The sequence below is a fragment of the Budorcas taxicolor genome, chromosome X (assembly GCF_023091745.1).
Source record: "Budorcas taxicolor isolate Tak-1 chromosome X, Takin1.1, whole genome shotgun sequence".
Taxonomy (NCBI): domain Eukaryota; kingdom Metazoa; phylum Chordata; class Mammalia; order Artiodactyla; family Bovidae; genus Budorcas; species Budorcas taxicolor.
Window position 1 is genome coordinate 59,129,198 of NC_068935.1, and position 18,255 is coordinate 59,147,452.

Here is an 18,255-nt window from a genome sequence, read left to right on the forward strand (position 1 = left end):
CCTATGGCTGGTTCCTGCTTTGCAGGCTCCTAAGTCCCACAGAGCACACTTCTTTCTCCTAAGGTGACCCTTCAGAAAGCTCAGATTTCATCACAGCTGCTCCACCAGAGCTGGAAAGGGCTTCTCCTGGGCCCTCAGGAATGCAGGCAGGGCCTTTGTAAGCTCTGTTCTAGAGAGCTTGTTCCTAGCACTGGACAGGTGGGACCAGGGAGGGGGTTAGGCAACCCAGATCAGCCACCCTCTCTAAGGGAGTTGGCCCCTCACTTTCTTCTCCCTCACTGTTTCCTTCCTCCCTTCCTCTCCTCCCCCTCCCCCTGTCCTCCTCTCCCTCCCACCTGGCCCCAGTTGTGCTTGGTTTCTTTACAAATAGCCTCCTCTTCCTCAGGAGCTCTGAGGCTATTCCCAAGAGCTGAGGGTTCACCTTCGGTGGCTGTATGAGTCAGAGTTCTCCAGAGAAATGGAACCAATAGGAGGTATGTATGTGTATGTATATGTGTTGTTGCACTCACTGAGTCATATCTGACTCTTTGCAACCCCATGGACTGTAGCCCACCAGGCTCCTCTGGCCATGGGATTTCCCAGACAAGAATACTGGAGTGGGTTGCCATTCCATTCTCCAAGGGATCTTCTCGACCCAGGGATCAAATCTGGGTTTCCTGAACTGGCAGGTGGATTTTTTTTTACCACTGACTCACTATGCATATATGTGTGTGTAAAGAAAATTTTATTTAAAGAATTTGGCTCATGCCATGATAGAGCTAGCAAGGCCAAAATTTGCAGGACAAGTCAGCAGGTTGGAATGTTAGGGAGGGGTTGAGGTGTAGTCTTGAGCAGAATTTCTTCTCTGAGAAACCTCAGTCTTTGTCCTTAAGGCCTACAGCTGATTGAATGAGGCCCATTCACAGTATCAAGGATACACAATGTCCTTTATTTAAAGTCCACTGATTATAGACATCAACAGCTACAAAAAATGCCTTGATAGAAACATCTAGACCAGCACATGATGGAATAACTGGAGACCTTAGGCTAGCCACATGGACCATAAACATGACCACTGAGGTCTATTCAGTAGGGAAGCTGAGGGAAAATTTGACTTAGAATAGGGGGTGCAGGGCTGGGGACACTGGAGGCTCCAGTAAGCAGGCCCCTCTTCTGCACATCCCTCCTTTGGTTCTCGTGGTTCCTGTCCAGGATGATCCAGGGTGTCAAAAGCCATGTCCCTTGCCTGGGAATTCTGGATGGGGTAAGGCAGGATGTGCTCTGTACACGATGCTTTCTGAAGGGGGCTATGGCTTGGACTGTTAACCAAAGCTGGCCTTGCAGAAACCACGGTGGGATCTAAACCTGCTTTGGCCACTGACCAACTCTGGAGTCCTGTGCCAGCCCCTCCCTCTATCTAGAAATGAGGTCAAATCGGATGAGCTGAGAGCCAGGGCAGTTTTCCCAGGCAAAGATTCAGAGCCTATTGCTTCTCCTAAGTTGCTTACAGAGTAGCAGAGAAGAAGACCTTGAACCCAGCCAGCAAGATACAGCAGGAACAGGAGGTGCTGGGTCCAATGCTTGAACTCAAAGTGGGAGTCTGGCTCCACCCCTGTGTCCAGATATATCTTCCGCAGAGAGCTGATTTCCCAAGCCTCCTCTGAGCCTTGGTCCCTGTGCCTTCTTGGCCATTGCTTACAATTGGTGGTGATGGCAGGAGGAGCAGTCCCTAACCTCAAGGAAAAGATGCAAGTGCCAAAGGATGAAGACCTGCTTCTTGGAAGCTTTAGGGATAACCAAGAGCGCTCAGTGGCAGCAGGTGAGGATCCCCCGTAATGTCCCTTCCCCTTGGGTATCTACACCTGTGCATGCATATTAGAAAATGCACAGGTGTGGCTTGGCAGAAGCATGAATGTGTGTTTGCATGTAATTGTGGGTACCTGTGTGTGAGGTAATGGGATTGATAAAGTGAGCCTTTTGTAGTGTGTGATGGGGAAGGTTGGATGAACGCCCCTCCCATTGCAAGCCACCAGTGGGTCTTAATGCAAAACACTCAGTGGGTTCAATTTATAAGATCATTCAAAGCAATTCTCTCTCCTAACCTTCCAGTACCTTCTTCTGCCCTTTAGAGTAAAGCTCCTTACCATGATCTACAAGATCCACATAAGGTCACCTCCTCAATATACTTCCTGCTGTGGCATGCTGACTCAGTCCACAGTGCCTTTAAGCCTGTCCTGTAACATCCCAAGACTCTTTCTTCTTCACAGCCTTTTCACTATGTGTTCCCTCTTTCCCCAGATTTTCTATGGCTGGACTCTTTCTCTTTCAGGTCTCTGCCTCAGTGTTGTCTCTGACTTTTCTAGAAGTATCCCCTTCCTTCTGTCTTGCTATCCTGTTTTTATTGTTTTGGGAGCATGCATCTCTTGATTTGCACTGATGGATTATTTCCTGTAACCCCCACTCTCATTATCACTTTCTCTGTACACACACAGACAATCAATGTTTTATTGCTGTGATCTTATTTCTTGGCCATTGCTTGCTCTTTAAGAACCTAGCCCAGAGCTTGACACTCAGTAAACACTTACTATATTTTGAGTACATGAAGAAATTGAGACCTGAGATTAGCCAGTAGATGCCAGAGAATGGGTGTTGAGTGCTTCCTAAGATGTTGGGGGACCCTATCCTATTTTTTGGTGTGTTCTGTGCCCATGAAACCTTGGGATAGCCTCTATGGGTATTCCTTGGGCCTCTGTTCTTCTCCCTAGAAATGAAGGAGCATATATCTCGGTTGCTGGGTGCTTCTCCGCGGCGACAGAAGGTGGATCCAAAGGCTGTTGGCTCTGCTGCGGTTTGGAATATGGCCGCAAACCAGTCCAAGAAGGTGGTACTGTATGGCATTTGGTGGCTAGCTTGAGTTTGGGGGAGTTTGCTATAGTTGTAGCAGCTCTGGTATGGAGATGGTAGGTCAAGCAGGGCAGATGTTGACTTTGGGGGAAGGACAAAGCTCCTGTGTTCTGGGCAGGCAAATGAGGGCAACAAGGTCTGGCAAGAGATCATGGCCATTCTTTGTTAGTTCAACCTTGAGGGTCCAGAATGTCTGAAACCCACATTGCTTGTGGAGTACATATCTACTTTCTTTTATCAATAAATTAGTAAATATATCTATATTTGAATCTCTATATGTATATATGTATATATCTATATGTTATGTCTACTTCTCTCTCTCTATATTTCTATATAGAAATATGCAAAAGTATAAAAATCATTATATATATATATATATATATATAGTTGCTGTTTAGTCTCTAAGTTATGTCTGACTTTTTGAATCCCCATGGACTGCAGCATGCCAGGCTTCCCTCTCCTCCACTATCTCCCAGAATTTGCTCTAATAAATGTCCATTGAGTCAGTGATGCTATCTGACCATCTAATCCTCTGCTGCCCCCTTCTCCTTTTCCGTTTAATCTTTCCCAACATCAGGGTCTTTTCCAGTGAGTTGGCTCTTTGCATCAGATGACCAAAGTACTGTAGCTTCAGCAACCATCCTTCCAATGAATACACAGGGTTGTATATATATCTCTAAGCATATATAAATATAGATATACATGTATCTATATCTATCTTAGGGCTGGGACTAGGGTAAGGCAAGTGAAATGCCTATACTCTCTGGCTACTAGGAAATCCAGTCAATTGAATCTGAGCAGTTTGTAGCCAATCCTTTAAGTTACATTCTATATGAGTGAGGGAATGTTCTAGAAAAAATGGTGGCTATACTGTTGCAAAAGATACTGAGAAAAGGCAGTCATTTTGGAGAAGAGAAAGTCCTGACTCTTCTTGGGAATCACATGAATCCCATCATCCTTCTGTAGCCAATTCTTTTAACTACATTCATCTTGGGTGACAGAAAGTTTTAGAAACATGGTTGTTAAACCACTGCACGTTTACTGGGAAAAGGCAACACCTTTGGAGAGGAGGGAGACCTGAGTGGTCCAGGAAATCATGTGAGTCTCATGTTTTGTAGCCCATCTGATAAGTAAGCTACTTTTGCTGCAGATGCTGGCAATTTTAGAAACATGGTTGTTATACTGTTGCAAAGGTTATAGGAGGTAGAGGGAAGGCAAACTGACTGGAGAGGCAGGAAGACCTGATGTTCTAGAAAATCAGCTGAGTTACATTTTGTTCCACTGTAATGAATTTTTTAAATTATACTAAACATCTGAGGGAATGTTGTAGAGAAAATGGTGGCCATGTTGTTGCATTCAGTTCATTTCAGTTCAGTTGCTCGGTCGTGTCCGACTCTTTGTGACCCCATGAACGCCAGGCCTCCCTGTCCATCACCAACTCCTGAAGGTTACCCAAACTCATGTCCATCGAGTCAGTGATGCCATCCAGCCATCCCATCCTCTATCGTCCCCTTCTACTCCTGCCTTCAGTCTTTCGCAACATCAGGGTCTTTTCAAATGAGTCAGCTCTTCACATCAGGTGGCCAAAGTATTGGAGTTTCAGCTTCAGCATCAGTCCTTCCAATGAACACCCAAGACTGATCTCCTTTAGGATGAACCGGTTGGATCTCCTTGCAGTCCAAGGGACTCTCAAGAGTCTTCTCCAACACCAGAGTTCAAAAGCATCAATTCTTTGGCACTCAGCTTTCTTTAAAGTCCAGCTCTCACATCCATACATGACTACTGGAAAAACCATAGCTTTGACTAGACAGACCTTTGTTGACAAAGTAATGTCTCTGCTTTTTGTTATGCTGTCAAGGTTGGTCATAACTTTCCTTCCAAGGAGTAAGCGTCTTTTAATTTCATGGCTGCAGTCACCATCTGCAGTGATTTTGGAGCCCCCCAAAATAAAGTCTGACACTGTTTCCACTGTTTCCCCATCTATTTGCCATGAAGTGATGGCACCAGATGCCATGATCTTAATTTTCTGAATATTGGGCTTTAAGCCAACTTTTTCACTCTCCTCTTTCACTTTCAAGAGGCTCTTTAATTCTTCACTTTCTGCCATATCTTCTTCACATGCATTAAATATGGGGAAAAGGCAGCCATTTTGAGGAGGAGGGAGACCTGATTGTTTCATGAAATCACTTAAGTCTAGTAGTTCTGTGGCTGATTCTGTTAGCTATATTCACCTTGGATGTGGGCAAGCTGCTTATGTTCTAACTTTGATGTAGAAGGTGGGGGCACTGAGAGGGATTTAACTAATCTCTAGATTAATTAGAGTTGCTTATTAGGACTAGAGGAATATACCTTTAAAAAATAGAGTCCTTATATTGATTGTAGAAATTAAATTTAGACACTTAGAATTAAATGTATAAATTCTATATATTTATTCATTATTTATTTTTGAGTAAAATGTTAATGAAATGCTATTGCCTCTGAGAGAACCACAACATGAAAGAAAAAAAAAATCATAATACTACTCTGCTCATTTGGGAAAAATGATGTAGTGTGCCTTAAAAAATAAATGAAAATAAAAATAACATTTTTGGAAATAATTGACAGAGGGAAGCTGCACTTGCTGCAATTCATAGATTTTAAAAATCCCCATCAAATGTAAATAAAAATCTGATGTTTTGAAATGTATATAACTCTAAGTAGAGAGTTTCTAAAATTAAAAAGAAAAGAAAAAAAAGACAACTCCTTTGGACAGTTAGACCTATCAAATGATTGGTGATCACAAGTTATCATCAGGCTTGCATATGTTGTTAAATTAATTCTTTAGATATTGATGTATTAAATATAAAATATTTTACCTCAAACAAACAAACAAACAATACGCCCTACTAACTCATCCTTATTTTGCCTTCAACTCTCTCAAAAAGCATTTTCTCATTCTGATCCCAATCTATAAGAAAATCAAGGGGGTGTTGTGGAAATTTTTCTAGGAGAGACTCTCCATCTAATTCTTCTTTATAGTCCTGAAGTCTTCCTGACACACACTGTCCTTTTAATGCTGTTTTTGAGGTATCTTACTGCTTGCAGTGCAGGAGGCGTGGGTTTGATCCCTGGGTCAGGAAGATCGCCTGGAGTAGGAAATTACCACTCACTCCTGAAGTCTTGCCTGGAGAGCCCCGTGGCCAGAGGAGCCTGGTGGAGGTGGGGTGGTGGCAGGCAGCCAACCTGTGTGACTCCCAGGCTCTTCTGATTCTGGAGGATCAGGCTCCACGTAACTCCCAATGGGGTGTGCTGATGCTCCCAAAGTATGGGACCAAGCAGGATACTTTGACTGATGGTTCCTTTCCCTAGGGGCTGCAGCTGCGGGGAGTTGGAGTGGTGGGAGAACAAGGCGATGGCGGTGCCCGACCCCAGGAGAATCCTGGCGGCTCCCAGGGCATGAGGTCCCAGTATGAGCGGTAAGAAGGATCCCATGGACCCTGCGGGAGAGAAAGGACAGGGCTTTGGGGGCAGGGACCCAGGGAGTTGGCAAGCAGACTGCCCAAGAGGGAGCAGTGAACAGCTGGCCATGCTTGGAGTTTGGGGACTCTGTTGCCTCCTCACCACAGCCATAGAGCCCCCTGGCCCCTTGCCTGTTCAGGGCCTCCTAGCATCCCACAGCAGGGCCAGCTCCCAGCCCTCAGGCTTCAGGACCTGCGACCAGAGAAGGGGAGAGCTCCAGGCGGACAGACTCATGGTCCAGAGGAGTCCACAACCTTACCCATCTGCCTTTATGGCTCTCCTGGGACCACCAGAGGGTCTGACTCTCTGTTTAACTCTCTGTGCAGCCGAGAGTTAAATACACTGGCTGAGATTGGTCTGGAAGAGCTCAATGAGCTGGAGATGGAGATCATGAGAAGACAGGTGAGTGTCTGATTGCCAGGGACCCACTTGAAGGTGGGAGGCAGAATCATGGTGAATGGGTGGGTGGGGCCACCCACCTTGAGGATACCCAGCCTCTCCAATCATATTCATCTGCTAGCAGTGGAGGCGAAATCAGGCTTGCTTCCCCATTCACCCAGCCTTCTTGTCTCCAGTGTCCTATCTTGAGGCCTAGGCTCAACCCCATCTCTCTGCCTGACATGCGGGAAGGGAGAAGGGAGAAGAGAAGGAAGAGGGGACATCAGAGGATAAGAGAAGTTTATTCACAGAGAGTGATGCCAAGAGGTCTGAGCCAGGGGTTATGTTCATTCAGGCCAAGTTCAGGTCTCCTTGGTTTGAGACCCCAGCAGGCATGGGCATGGGCAGGAGGGATGTCTTCCCTGGTGGCCCTCTCTGGCCTTGCATGTCACCCCATCCTGAGGCCCTTACTCTGGTGCTGCTGCACCCCATCCCCTTCCCTGGCAGCTGGGATGGGCCGGCTTCTTCCAGACAATGGGAAGAACTGGTGATGGTGGGGGCAAGGTGGCAGGGACTGGGAACACAGACAGCCCAGTCTCTGGGTTACACTGGGCCCATCCCCAGCCCTGGTCAGCTGCTCTGCCTGCTTCTTGCCCAGAGGCCCTTTTCCTCCCAAAGCACAGCAGAGGCCCTCCTTGGTCTAAAGTCATATTTTACCCCCATTGGTGTGCTGTGGACTTCCCTAGAAGAGCCTTGTTCACCAGCTAGCTCTGGTCTCTCTGCAGCTGTTCATGATTACTGAGCGTCTGCGCTACCTGGAGGACCAGAGTGCCACCTGGCACCAACGGGAGGTGCTGTTATTCACCATGCTGCTGTCTTCCTGCATCGCCAACCTGTGGCTGTGGATGCGCCAGTGATGTTTCCTGCCGGTTCGCCGTGCAGCTAGAGCCCTTCAGTCCTCCCTTTCTTCCCTTCTCTCCCTCAGCCACCTCTGCCCATCCTCCTTCTAACTTTCAGCAGCCTTCAACAGCATCACCACCATTTTCCACCTCTGCCCAAGGGAGGCCCTAGCTGCTGGGAGGTGGAGGAAGTGTAGAATTGTGAAGGTCAGAATGGACTGAGATCCAGCCTCTTGCAGGGAGAGGATGGTGGTTTCCAGTCCCCACAGTAACAGCAGTGGTAGGTGCTTCCTCCTTCCCTGTCAGGGCTCCATGGTGACCATCTTGGAGCTAGACCTTGCCTCTGGGCCCTCAGTGTCTCTTCTGTTCCATCCTTGGCAGGGGCTTGGCTGTGTCTTCCCTGTTTTCTTCAAGGTTGTGCTCAGGGCTCTGCACACAGAATATTCTCAATAAAATTCAGTTATAGCAGCAAACCCTGGTGACTGAATTTCTTGCATCCAGGACTCGCATGGGGACAGCCCCTCTGGACAAAATCCTTGGTTCCTCCTTCCCAGGCTCCTCCTGCCTCTCCATTGCCAGCCCAGTTGGGGGAGGCACTCCTTAGGGGCAGAGTTTGGCAAAGCCCTTCCTGTGGGACTTCCACCAGCAAATGCTTATGGGGACATGGTTTTGCAGCAGCAGCTTGTCCTAGTTGGACATTACAGGGACTCATTCAGAGAAATCTCCTGGATAGGACCACAAACTTTTCCATTTGCTCAGGAAGAAAGTGAGGCCCAAAGAAGGGAAACATGGCCCTGGGGTCACCTGAGATAGCCCTAGGGTCTAGGGCTTGGCCTTCCTCCAACAGATCGATTGGGGACCAGCCCCAACTCAGCTTCGGACGCTGGATGGGAGATCACATAGAGGACTTTGAACCCTTCTCCTCTGTGTCCACAGCTCTGAAATGTTCTCATAGAGGACAGGGTGCTGAGTAGGGTACTGGGACTTGGCCTAAGAGGGCAGGAGTGTCACTGCTTCGGGCCTGGCCTCAGGGCCAATGTGCTGGGGGCCAGGAGGCCATCAAAAGAACTGCTGCCCTTTCTCTGGGACCAAGGGTTAAATACACATTTCTCCACGGGCAAGGACCTGGATCATTACATTGTTATTGGCTTTAGTGGCTCAACAGAGCTTATCCCAGCCCCCAAGTCGGTCAAGGCTTCTCCATCTCTAAAGGTGAGAGAGTGTGCTAGTCCCTAGATATAAAATAAACATGATGGCATGTGTGTGTGTGTGTGTGTGTGAGAGAGAGAGAGAGTGTGTGTATGAGTGAGGAGGGAGGGGGAGGGGAAGAAAATTGAGTCCTGGAGCCTGCTCTGAGTCCACCCCACCCCCTCTTTGGCCCTCATTGGCCTCATACAGTGAAGGGGGGTTCCTCCTCTCCTTACACTCGGGGGCTTGTGATACTTCTGAGAGTAGAGTGTGGGTCTCCTGTTAGCGCTGTGCCATCCCATGCACATGACCACTGGATCTTGGGCTCTGCTGAGAGCAGAAATAAGAGCATTTGGCAAAGAAACCATTGGAAGATTCCTTCTCTGGTCCCAGAGCAGAGGGGTGGGACTGGGGTGCCAGAGGAAAAGCCCTGCAGAATGGGGACGAAGCAGGGCCTGGCCACAAGGCCCAGGGAGGACCAGGAGGCCACCCCTCCCTCCCTCCAGTGCTCCTGAAGGTGCTCCTTGCTTCTGTTCCAATCAGGCCATGGCCACGCTCAGAGGCTGCCAGGTGCTGCAGGGCGGGGCCGGGCCTGCCCTCTGGGACACGGTGTGCATGTGTGCGAGCGGACACAGACATGTTTGCAGAAAAAGTCTGGTTGAAAGTATGTTGTGAAACAAAGGTTCACCCTTGGGAGCAATTTAGCTACGATGCAAACAAACAGTGCGGCGGCCCCTGGAGAAACGCCTCCCAGGCCAGGTGGCCGCCCCTCCAGGCTTCGCAGTGACTGCTCGCTGATCTGGGCCCTGCCTGCCTGCACTGTGTCCACTCCAGGCTGGCCTCCTCTTCAGGACTCCACGGGGGTCCTATTATGGGTGCTGGCGTGGTCTGCCTGGCCCTCTGGCCCTAGTTCACCTGGAACATCTGTCCACTTGCTGATATTTCCCTGTCAAGCTGCCTTGGCTTCGCCAAAGCACTCCAGCAGGTGCCCAACCCTTTTTGACCTTGAATTTCCTTGTGGACAAGCTGGGCCAGTGCGGAGGAGACGGACTCATTGATAGTTGGGGTGGGGGTGCTCCTCTGAGGCAGGTTGTTTAGCGCTCTGCTGTGCTACTTCCTGCAAGTGGCCCAGGCTTGGTGGCCATGGCCATTTCCCTTCTGGATCAGGAGCTGCTGGAGGGGAGGGGCAACCTTCCATTGCCTTCTTAACCTGGCACCCAGCAGAAGTGAAGGGGCTGGCGGGGTGGTCTCTGACCAGGGTCTCCAGGGAATAATTCCAGCCAAATGGCCTCCCGAAGGGAGGGCTGGCCTCGCCTTGCTCACACGGGCCTGCCCTTCTGTGGAAACCCGCGGGAAAGTCAGTCCATACGGACCTTCACTACCCTCAGCACTCTCACTTCGAGCCAGCACACTGTGTCTTTAAGGTATTAGATCACACGCATCCTGCTTCACTGCGTCCTCCAGAAACAGGTAAAAAACATGGCATGTGCAGCTAGCAAAGCCCCTTGTCCTCCCCCACAGCCTCTGCCCCGTCAAGTGCCTGCATGGAGGTAAGTCCCATGATTGGATGGTGTGCACCCCAGCAGACTCTGACTGTCATGTGCAGACATGTGTCTCTGTGCATGCCCTGGGCTCTGTGCAGAGGAGCCATGCAAGCCCTCCCAGGCAGCCCTTGGAGAGAGGCTGGGCCCCCCAGCTATGAGTCCCTTTCCTGCGTACTCAGGGGTGTCCGACTCTTTGAGACCTCATGGACTGGAGCCCGCCAGTCTCCTCCGTCCGTGGAACTCTCCAGGCCATAATACTGGAGCGGGTTGCCATTTCCTTCTCCAGGGAATCTCCCCAACCCAGGGATAGAACCCGCCTCTCCTACGTCTCTTGTATTCGTGGGTGGATTGTTTACTGCGTGTGTGCAGGTGGGGGAAGCTATATACCTGCTCCACTGGGCTGGCCCTCAAACCCCCTCCAGCCCTTCCAAAACCTGGAACTCAACATATTCCAGGTCCTTTGTCTCAGCAGCTGGGAGAGGCGGCACGTGGGGTGAGAGGGTGTGTGGAGGGTGTCTGTGTACCTGGCAGCAGCCAGAAATCCAGCCCTCTTGAGTCACCACCCAAGTGCTCTTACCTACTTTCACTTCCCCAACCGTGGCCCCTCTTGGACGCCAAGTCCAGGGAGGCCTGGAGGGGAAGGAATGGATTACCTCCAACTCTGCCCCGCCCCAAGTACCTCTTGTCTCTCCTAAGTTTCCACCTGGCTTGCCCTCTGGCCAGGTAGGTGGGCTGAGACTGTGAACAAGGCCAGGAGGCAGGTGCATGGGGGTGGTGAGCTGGTGACGCTGGGTCCCTAGACACAAAGTCATGAGCGGTACAAGTTCCATGTAAGGGAGGGCTCCTCAGGGAGCTTGGGAGGGGCTGGCTCCTGGGTCTGGGCGGATGAGCAGCTTCCACTGCCAGGCAGCCTAGTATCCATCCCTCACCTACTGGCAGCCTGGGGTGTGCGGGCCCCACAGTGAGAAGGTCAGGCATCCAGCCAGTGGGCAGAACTGTTTCTGCAGTGGGCAAGTGCTGCCCTGGGCCAAGGCCTTGACCTTGCCTCAGCTGTGGGCATGGGCTCCTCTGGGCCACTGCCGGCCTCCCCTGCTGGCCTCAGGCAGGGCGGGCAATTCTTTGACTGAGAGGCTGAGAAGCTGCATGGGGATTTGGGGATCCCCCTGGTCTGGGGACAGAAGCTTTGGGAGGTCTCTACTGTCCCTTGGTGCTGATGAGCCCCCGAGGGCTCGTCTCTGACCTGGAAGCTTCTTGGACAGACCTATAGACTGTGGCCAAGGAACACCCTGCCTCGGAAGCCGTCTGACTGGTGAGGAAAGGTCGGTGGCCTCCTTAGGGTCAGGTTTGGAGCCCTATGTGTGTTGGTTCTGGAGCTGGACTTGACACGGGCCCTTGTGTGCCTGGTCTGTCCTGGAAGCTGAAAGAAAGTGGCTGTGTGGGGGTACTTTGTTCCTCGTCCAAGTGCATGAATGAAACCCTGGGGGTTTTAGGGGTATGGAGGCACTGAGTATGTGTGAGGCTAGGCCTTCTCCAAGCCTGAGCTCTAACCACCCTCCCTGCCACCTCCTGCTGCTGCTGCTGCTAAGTTGCTTCAGTTGTGTCTGACTCTGTGCGACCCCATCGATGGCAGCCCACCAGGCTCCCCCGTCCCTGGGATTCTCCAGGCAAGAACACTGGAGTGGGTTGCCATTTCCTTCTCCAACGCATGAAAGTGAAAAATGAAAGTGAAGTCGCTCAGTCATATCTGACTTGTAGCGACCCCATCGATGGCAGCCCACCAGGCTCTTCCGTCCATGGGATTTTCCAGACAAGAGTACTGAAGTGGGGTGCCATTGCCTTTTCCACTGCCACCTCCTAGGGGACAACATAGGGGCCAAGAGTGCACCTGGTCAGGAGGGGTGGGGTGGGAGAAAGTGGGGAGTCTGTGGGCCTCACCTGCTGCATCGGCTTCCACTGCCAGCCTGCCCAGGGCATTTATGGGCATCCGAGGCCAGAGCATGGGGACTGCACCCCTGGGAGCTCCCTGGCTCCCTGCATGTGAGGAGTAATGGATGTAGGGCAGGGCAATGTATGTGTGGCACTTCTCCCATAAACTCTGCTGGGACTGCAGACTTTGCTTTCGGCTCTTTGAGTTGCACCCTGCCCTCTTCAGGAGATCCTTGAAGGAGGGCACCTGCTGTGGGTGTCTCAGGCTTTGGGAGCCAGCCCCACTGCCATTTTGGCAGATATTTCTACAGTGAAGCCCATTACAGCGTCTGCCTGAGGGAAGATTCCAGAACCAGCCTGCAGGCCTGGGACAGGGATAGGCTCCCCATTTTGGCCCTCCAGCTGAGCTTGCCCTGCGTGTCCCCTTGAGCTCAGACCATCCAGTGTCTGCTCCATCCCTGTCAGACTGTGGTCATAGAAGGCAGCTAGCGTGGGCAGCCTGCTCGGTCTATCTCTTGCCAGTGTCTGGGCCCTGATGCTGGTGGAGCATGCACAGAACTTTCAGTTTCACTTGTCAAATGGTGGCTGACTTCTCCAGAGGGAGGGTCTCTGAGTGCTTGCGCTGTGCACATGCACATGGAATTGAGTCCCAGCTGTGGCTGACATGGTGTGTGCCTGGTGGGCCCTTGGCATCAGAACTGCCAGTACTTGCTCGGGCCACCTTCCCCCAACAACAGGCTCCAACATGAGATGGTTTCACAGGAAGCTTCAAAGATGGCTCTGGTCAGATCAAGAAGGGGTTTTAATGTCCAAATACAGAGTTTGTATTTTTTATGTAGATGATCTTTCAATCCATTCAATGAGTACCTGACACTCTCCTTGGCCCTGGGACCCAGTAGGGAACAAGGCACTCCTGGTCGCTACTCACATGATGTGATCATCTCACCAGGGACAGAAAAGAAGCATGGAAATCGTTATCAGGATGTAAGTCTATGATGCAAATAAAGTGGGGAAAAGTGAACATGAAACAAGGAGTGGATTGGGAATGTGCAGAGCAAGTTTAGGGAATTCATTCATTCATTCATTCGTTCACACATCCAGAATGTGTATGTGCTTGCCATGGGGCTAGGCTCTGAGACTTAGTGATGAAACAAAACAGACAAGTCCCCGCCCTGATGAAGTTTATTTCTTTGGTGAGGGCATCTGTCCATGGGTTTTAGAAGCAGGAGTAACACATAGATCTGGATGAAGACTTACTGAACTCACCCTGGGGTATGGAAGGTAGAGGAGAGAACAGGCTGGGGATATGAAGGCAAAGAAGCAATGAGTCAGAAGACTATGACAGGGTTGAGGCCAGGCCTAGGGCAGCAGCAGGCAGGATAGACACAGAAGAAGGTACTAGAGAGAAATTTCAGCAGTAGAACCAATAGCATTTGAGGATGAGGAGGAAATGTCAAGAATGACTCCTACCTAGGTTTGTAGACTGAGCATAGGTAGGGAGAGATGTGCCTTTCTCAAGATAAGGCACTGGGGCTGGGGCTGAGGTCAGAGAGTCATGTCAGTCTGGGATACATTGAGTCTAGGGGCCCAGTGACTGCCTCTAGGAGACAGAGCTGGCATGTGGGCACCTGAGGGTGTAGAGCTCAGGAAGGGCTTCTCAGTGAGGACAGCAGGGGCTAGGGGCATGGGCTGCTATCTCTAGGGTCCAGTGTATCCTGCGGGGTGGGGGCTGACTATGACTGGTGTCAGATATACTGCACCAGTCCCATATTGATCTATAAAGAAATAAAGCCTCAGGTGGCAAAAGCAGTCCAAGTTTGGAAAGTTTCTGATGTGATGGTGTCCACACTAGAGGTTCCAGTCCCTTGTCAAAGGAGTGACCCAGCATGGTGTTCTGCCAGACCAGTTGGGCAGAGCCTTTTCCGTGTGTCCCACTGGAGATTTCATTCATTCAGCAGATAGTTGTCAAGCATCTTTTCCATGGAGGTGCTAGCCTGGAGCCTGACCGCAGGGTGGCTGCTGATAGCCAGAGGCAAATTGGCACCAAGGACCCATGCCTGCCCAGTGAGTGCCAAGCCCTTGCTCTACCCTCAGCTTGGGGCTGCCTATCCACAGATGAACCCCTTCTAACTGTCCCTCCAGACCTGGGGCGCAAGGGTCACTGCTGTGCCTGCTGCAGCCTTGGACAAGTCTCCTCCTAGTACTAAAGCCCAAGTCCCTTCCAGGCTGGCCCTGTGGTTAAGTGTGCTTTTCGAGCCATGCTGCTTAGGTGTGAATCTGTAAAATGGGGATAGTAATAACATTAGCTTTGCCAGATTGCTGTGAGAATTAAAGAAGTCAACTTAGATCAAGTGAAAGTAGCCCATGGTAGCTGCTTCCTGAACAAGAAGTTGCTCCCTACACCCCACCCCTCTTCTAGCTTCCTCTTGTTTCTCCTTGTCAATGTCTGCTTGCCTGCCCACCTCCCAGCCACCCGTGATGCACATGACCCTCCCCTTGGCACTGTTCTCTGCCTGCTGTTCAGGACTTTTTCTACTGCATTGGCTAGAATTGACCATCTGGGGCACTAGTTTCTGGCTGGGACTTAGCATCTGCTTCTCTGGGCTGTTTGTCATGGAAGAGTTCCCTTCTCAGTCACAGTGGAAATATTTTGGCTGGTATTATCTTGAATCTGAGGCCAGAAAGGCCTGAATTATAAAAGAGGCTGAGAAACCTGGTTACCTGGAGGGTTTTGTCAGCCTTTTGGGAAGACCCACTGAAACCAGTGTCACTCACCAACAGTTAGTTCCCTCTTCTGAGCTCTGTTTTCTAAGATTCCTCAGAGCCGTACCAAGATTTAGCCTGTATGTCTCCCTCCCCACCTCCCTGCCTGCCTTCCTTTCTTCCCTCCACCATTATGTATGGAGTGTTTCCCAGGAGCATCACGAGCAGACACTGATGCCTGTCCTCAGGCACTGCTTGTACCTCTCCAGTGGGTCCTGGCAAGAGGGGTGGCATAGTCTGGACTCGGGCTTCATCCCAGGACTTTGAGAACTTGGCGAAGTGGTGCATGGGGAGAATGAGCAAGGACATATTCTTAGCGGAGAAATTTGAGTGCCAAGCTGCACTGAAGGCCAGAAGCTGAAGGCTTGAAGTCTCAGTCAGTCACAAATATTTAAAGGCCGACACTGGTGATGCACTGAGTGTGATTTGGGACAAAATAAGCTGTCCTTATTTTTCAAGAGATGGGAATACCAGACCACCTGACCTGCCTCTTGAGAAACCTGTATGCAGGTCAGGAAACAACAGTTAGAACTGGACATGGAACACCAGACTGGTTCCAAATAGGAAAAGGAGTATGTCAAGGCTGCATATTGTCACCCTGCTTATTTAACTTACATGCAGAGTACATCATGAGAAACGCTGGGCTGGAAGAAGCACAAGCTGGAATCAAGATTGCTGGAAGAAATACCAATAACCTCAGATATGCAGATGACACCACCCTTATGGCAGAAAGTGAAGAGGAACTAGAAAGCCTCTTGATGAAAGTGAAAGAGGAGAGTGAAAAAGTTGGCTTAAAGCTCAACATTCAGAAAACGAAGATCATGGCATCTGGTCCCATCACTTCATGGGAAATAGATGGGGAAACAGTGGAAACAGTGGCAGACTTTATTTTTTGGTCTCCAAAATCATTGCAGATGGTGACTGCAGCCATGAAATTAAAAGACACTTACTCCTTGGAAGAAAAGTTATGACCAACCTAGATAGCACATTGAAAAGCAGAGACATTACTTTGCCAACAAAGGTCCATCTAGTCAAGGCTATGGTTTTTCCAATGGTCATGTATGGATGTGAGAGTTGGATTCTGAAGAAAGCTAAACCCGAAGAATTGACGCTTTTGAACGGTGGTGTTGGAGAAAGACTCCTGAGAGTCCCTTGGACTGCAAGGAGATCCAACCAGTCCATTCTAAAGGAGATCAGCCTTGGGTGTTCTTTGGAAGGAATGATGCTAAAGCTGAAACTCCAGTACTTTGGCCACCTCATGCGAAGAGTTGACTCATTGGAAAAGAGTCTGATGCTGGGAGGTATTGGGGGCAGGAGGAGAAGGGGACGACAGAGGATGAGATGGCTGGATGTCATCACCGACTGGATGGACATGAGATTGAGTGAACTCCAGGGGCTGGTGATGGACAGGGAGGACTGGCGTGCTGCGATTCATGGGGTTGCAAAGAGTCGGACATGACTGAGCGACTGAACTGAACTGAACTGAACTGACTGAAGCTGTCCTTGTCCAAAGGCAGCCAGAGACTAATGTCCAACTGGGAGTTGGAAGGAAAGCCTGAAGCTCTTCAAAGAGAATCTGCTGTTACCCTCGTCTTTAGTACTGGGCAGTGGATGCCATCCGTACTTTTGTGACTGTGAATAATGTGTTTTACTTCCCTGGCTGCTTTTCAGGTTTCCCCATTATCAGTGGATTTGGGCAATTTGATTACAGTGTGCCTTGGTGTAGCTTTCTTCATGCTTTTTTCCCTTGGTTATCATTGAGCTTCTTATGTCTGGATTTGTAGTTTTTTTTAAAAAATCAGATTTGGAAAAATTTTGACCATTACTTCTTTAAATACACTTCCTACCTCTCCCTCCTTTGGGAACTTCAAGTACACCTCTATTAAAGCCACTTGAAAATTTCCCACAATTTGCTGATGCTTCGCTCTTTCTTTTCCTGATTCTTTTTTTTTCCCCCTCTGTGCTTCCCTTTGAATAGTTTTATTGTGTTGTCTGCAAGTTCACTGATATCTTCTTGTGAAATAGCTGATCTCTTGTTGATCTCATCTAGTATGTTTTTTATCTCATAGTTTATAGTTTTCATACTTAGAAGTTTGATTTGGGTCTTTTCATATATTCTATACCCTTATGTAACTTTTTGAACATATGGAATACAGTTATATTAACTGTTTTAATACCCCTGTCTAGTAATTTTGTATTTGTGTCAGTTCTGGGTTTATTTTGGTTGGTAGTTTCATCTTTATTTTGGAGAAATTATTTGTATACCTGGTAAACTTTAAGTGGTTGCAACACATTATGAATTTCATTCTGGAGGGTATATCTGACCCCTGTTACTCCATCTTCTTCAGAAGCAGAACTGTCATGTACTCCTTTAAAATCAACAAATTGATATAGCAGAGGTCTAATCTGAGTAGTAGAAGTAGAGAGACAGAGTAATGTACAGGGAAAGTGCAAATATTCATTGAGCACCTACCATGTACCAGGCACTGAGAAAAGATGGTAGCTTGGACTTAAATGTTAATGGTGGAGACAGTGAGAAGTGGTCGGATACAGGGTATGTTTGGAAGGTAGAGACAACGTGAATTGCATATGACCAGATGAATCACATAGGTGTGAGGGTATGAAGGGGCTTCCCAGGTGGTGCTAATGTAAAGAACCCGTCTGCCAATGCGGGAGATGCCAGTTCAGTCCCTGGGTCTGGAAGATTTCCTGGAAGAGGGCATGGCAACCCACTCCAGTATTGTTCCCTGGGAAATCCCATGGGCAGAGGAGCCTGGCGGGCTATAGTCCACAGGGTCACAAAGAGTCAGACATGACTGAAGTAACTTAGCAGCAACAGCAGCAGAAGGTATGAAAGAAAGGGAGGAGTGAAAGATGACTTTAAGGCATTTTAAAACATTTATTGGAACATAGTTGATTTACAATGTTGTGTTAGTTTCAGGTATACAGCAATACCAGTTATACATATAACATATATTCATTCGTTTTCAGATTCTTTTCTCATATAGGATGTAAGAGTACTGAGTAGAGTTCCCTGTGCTATACAGTAGATTCTTGTCAGTTTTTGACTTGGGAGAACTGCATCACCTTTATTGAGATGCAGATGCGTACTGGAGGATAAGGTTTTGAGGGGAAAGATCAACTATTCAGTTTTGGACATATTCAGCCTGTGATGT

At 49.3% G+C, this 18,255-nt stretch overlaps 2 protein-coding genes across 2 annotated transcripts in view; both read left to right on the forward strand.

The window, feature by feature from the left end:
* The window catches only part of CNGA2 (cyclic nucleotide gated channel subunit alpha 2), a 47,218-nt gene that overhangs the window by 19,187 nt on the left and 9,776 nt on the right, over nucleotides 1-18,255 (forward strand). The window lies entirely within an intron of this gene.
* FATE1 (fetal and adult testis expressed 1) lies at nucleotides 1,690-7,676 on the forward strand. Its single transcript, XM_052663344.1, has 5 exons — nucleotides 1,690-1,798; nucleotides 2,745-2,863; nucleotides 6,232-6,338; nucleotides 6,708-6,783; nucleotides 7,545-7,676. The coding sequence occupies exons 1-5, from the start codon at nucleotides 1,690-1,692 to the stop codon at nucleotides 7,674-7,676; spliced, it is 543 nt and encodes a 180-aa protein (XP_052519304.1).

Coding starts and splice junctions, on each gene's coding strand:
- FATE1 (XM_052663344.1), top strand. CDS start 1,690: ATGGCAGGAGGAGCAGTCCCTAACCTCAAGGAAAAGATGCAAGTGCCA. Junction 2,864..6,231: donor CAAACCAGTCCAAGAAGGTG/GTACTGTATGGC, acceptor TCCTTTCCCTAG/GGGCTGCAGCTGCGGGGAGT. Junction 6,339..6,707: donor ATGAGGTCCCAGTATGAGCG/GTAAGAAGGATC, acceptor CTCTCTGTGCAG/CCGAGAGTTAAATACACTGG.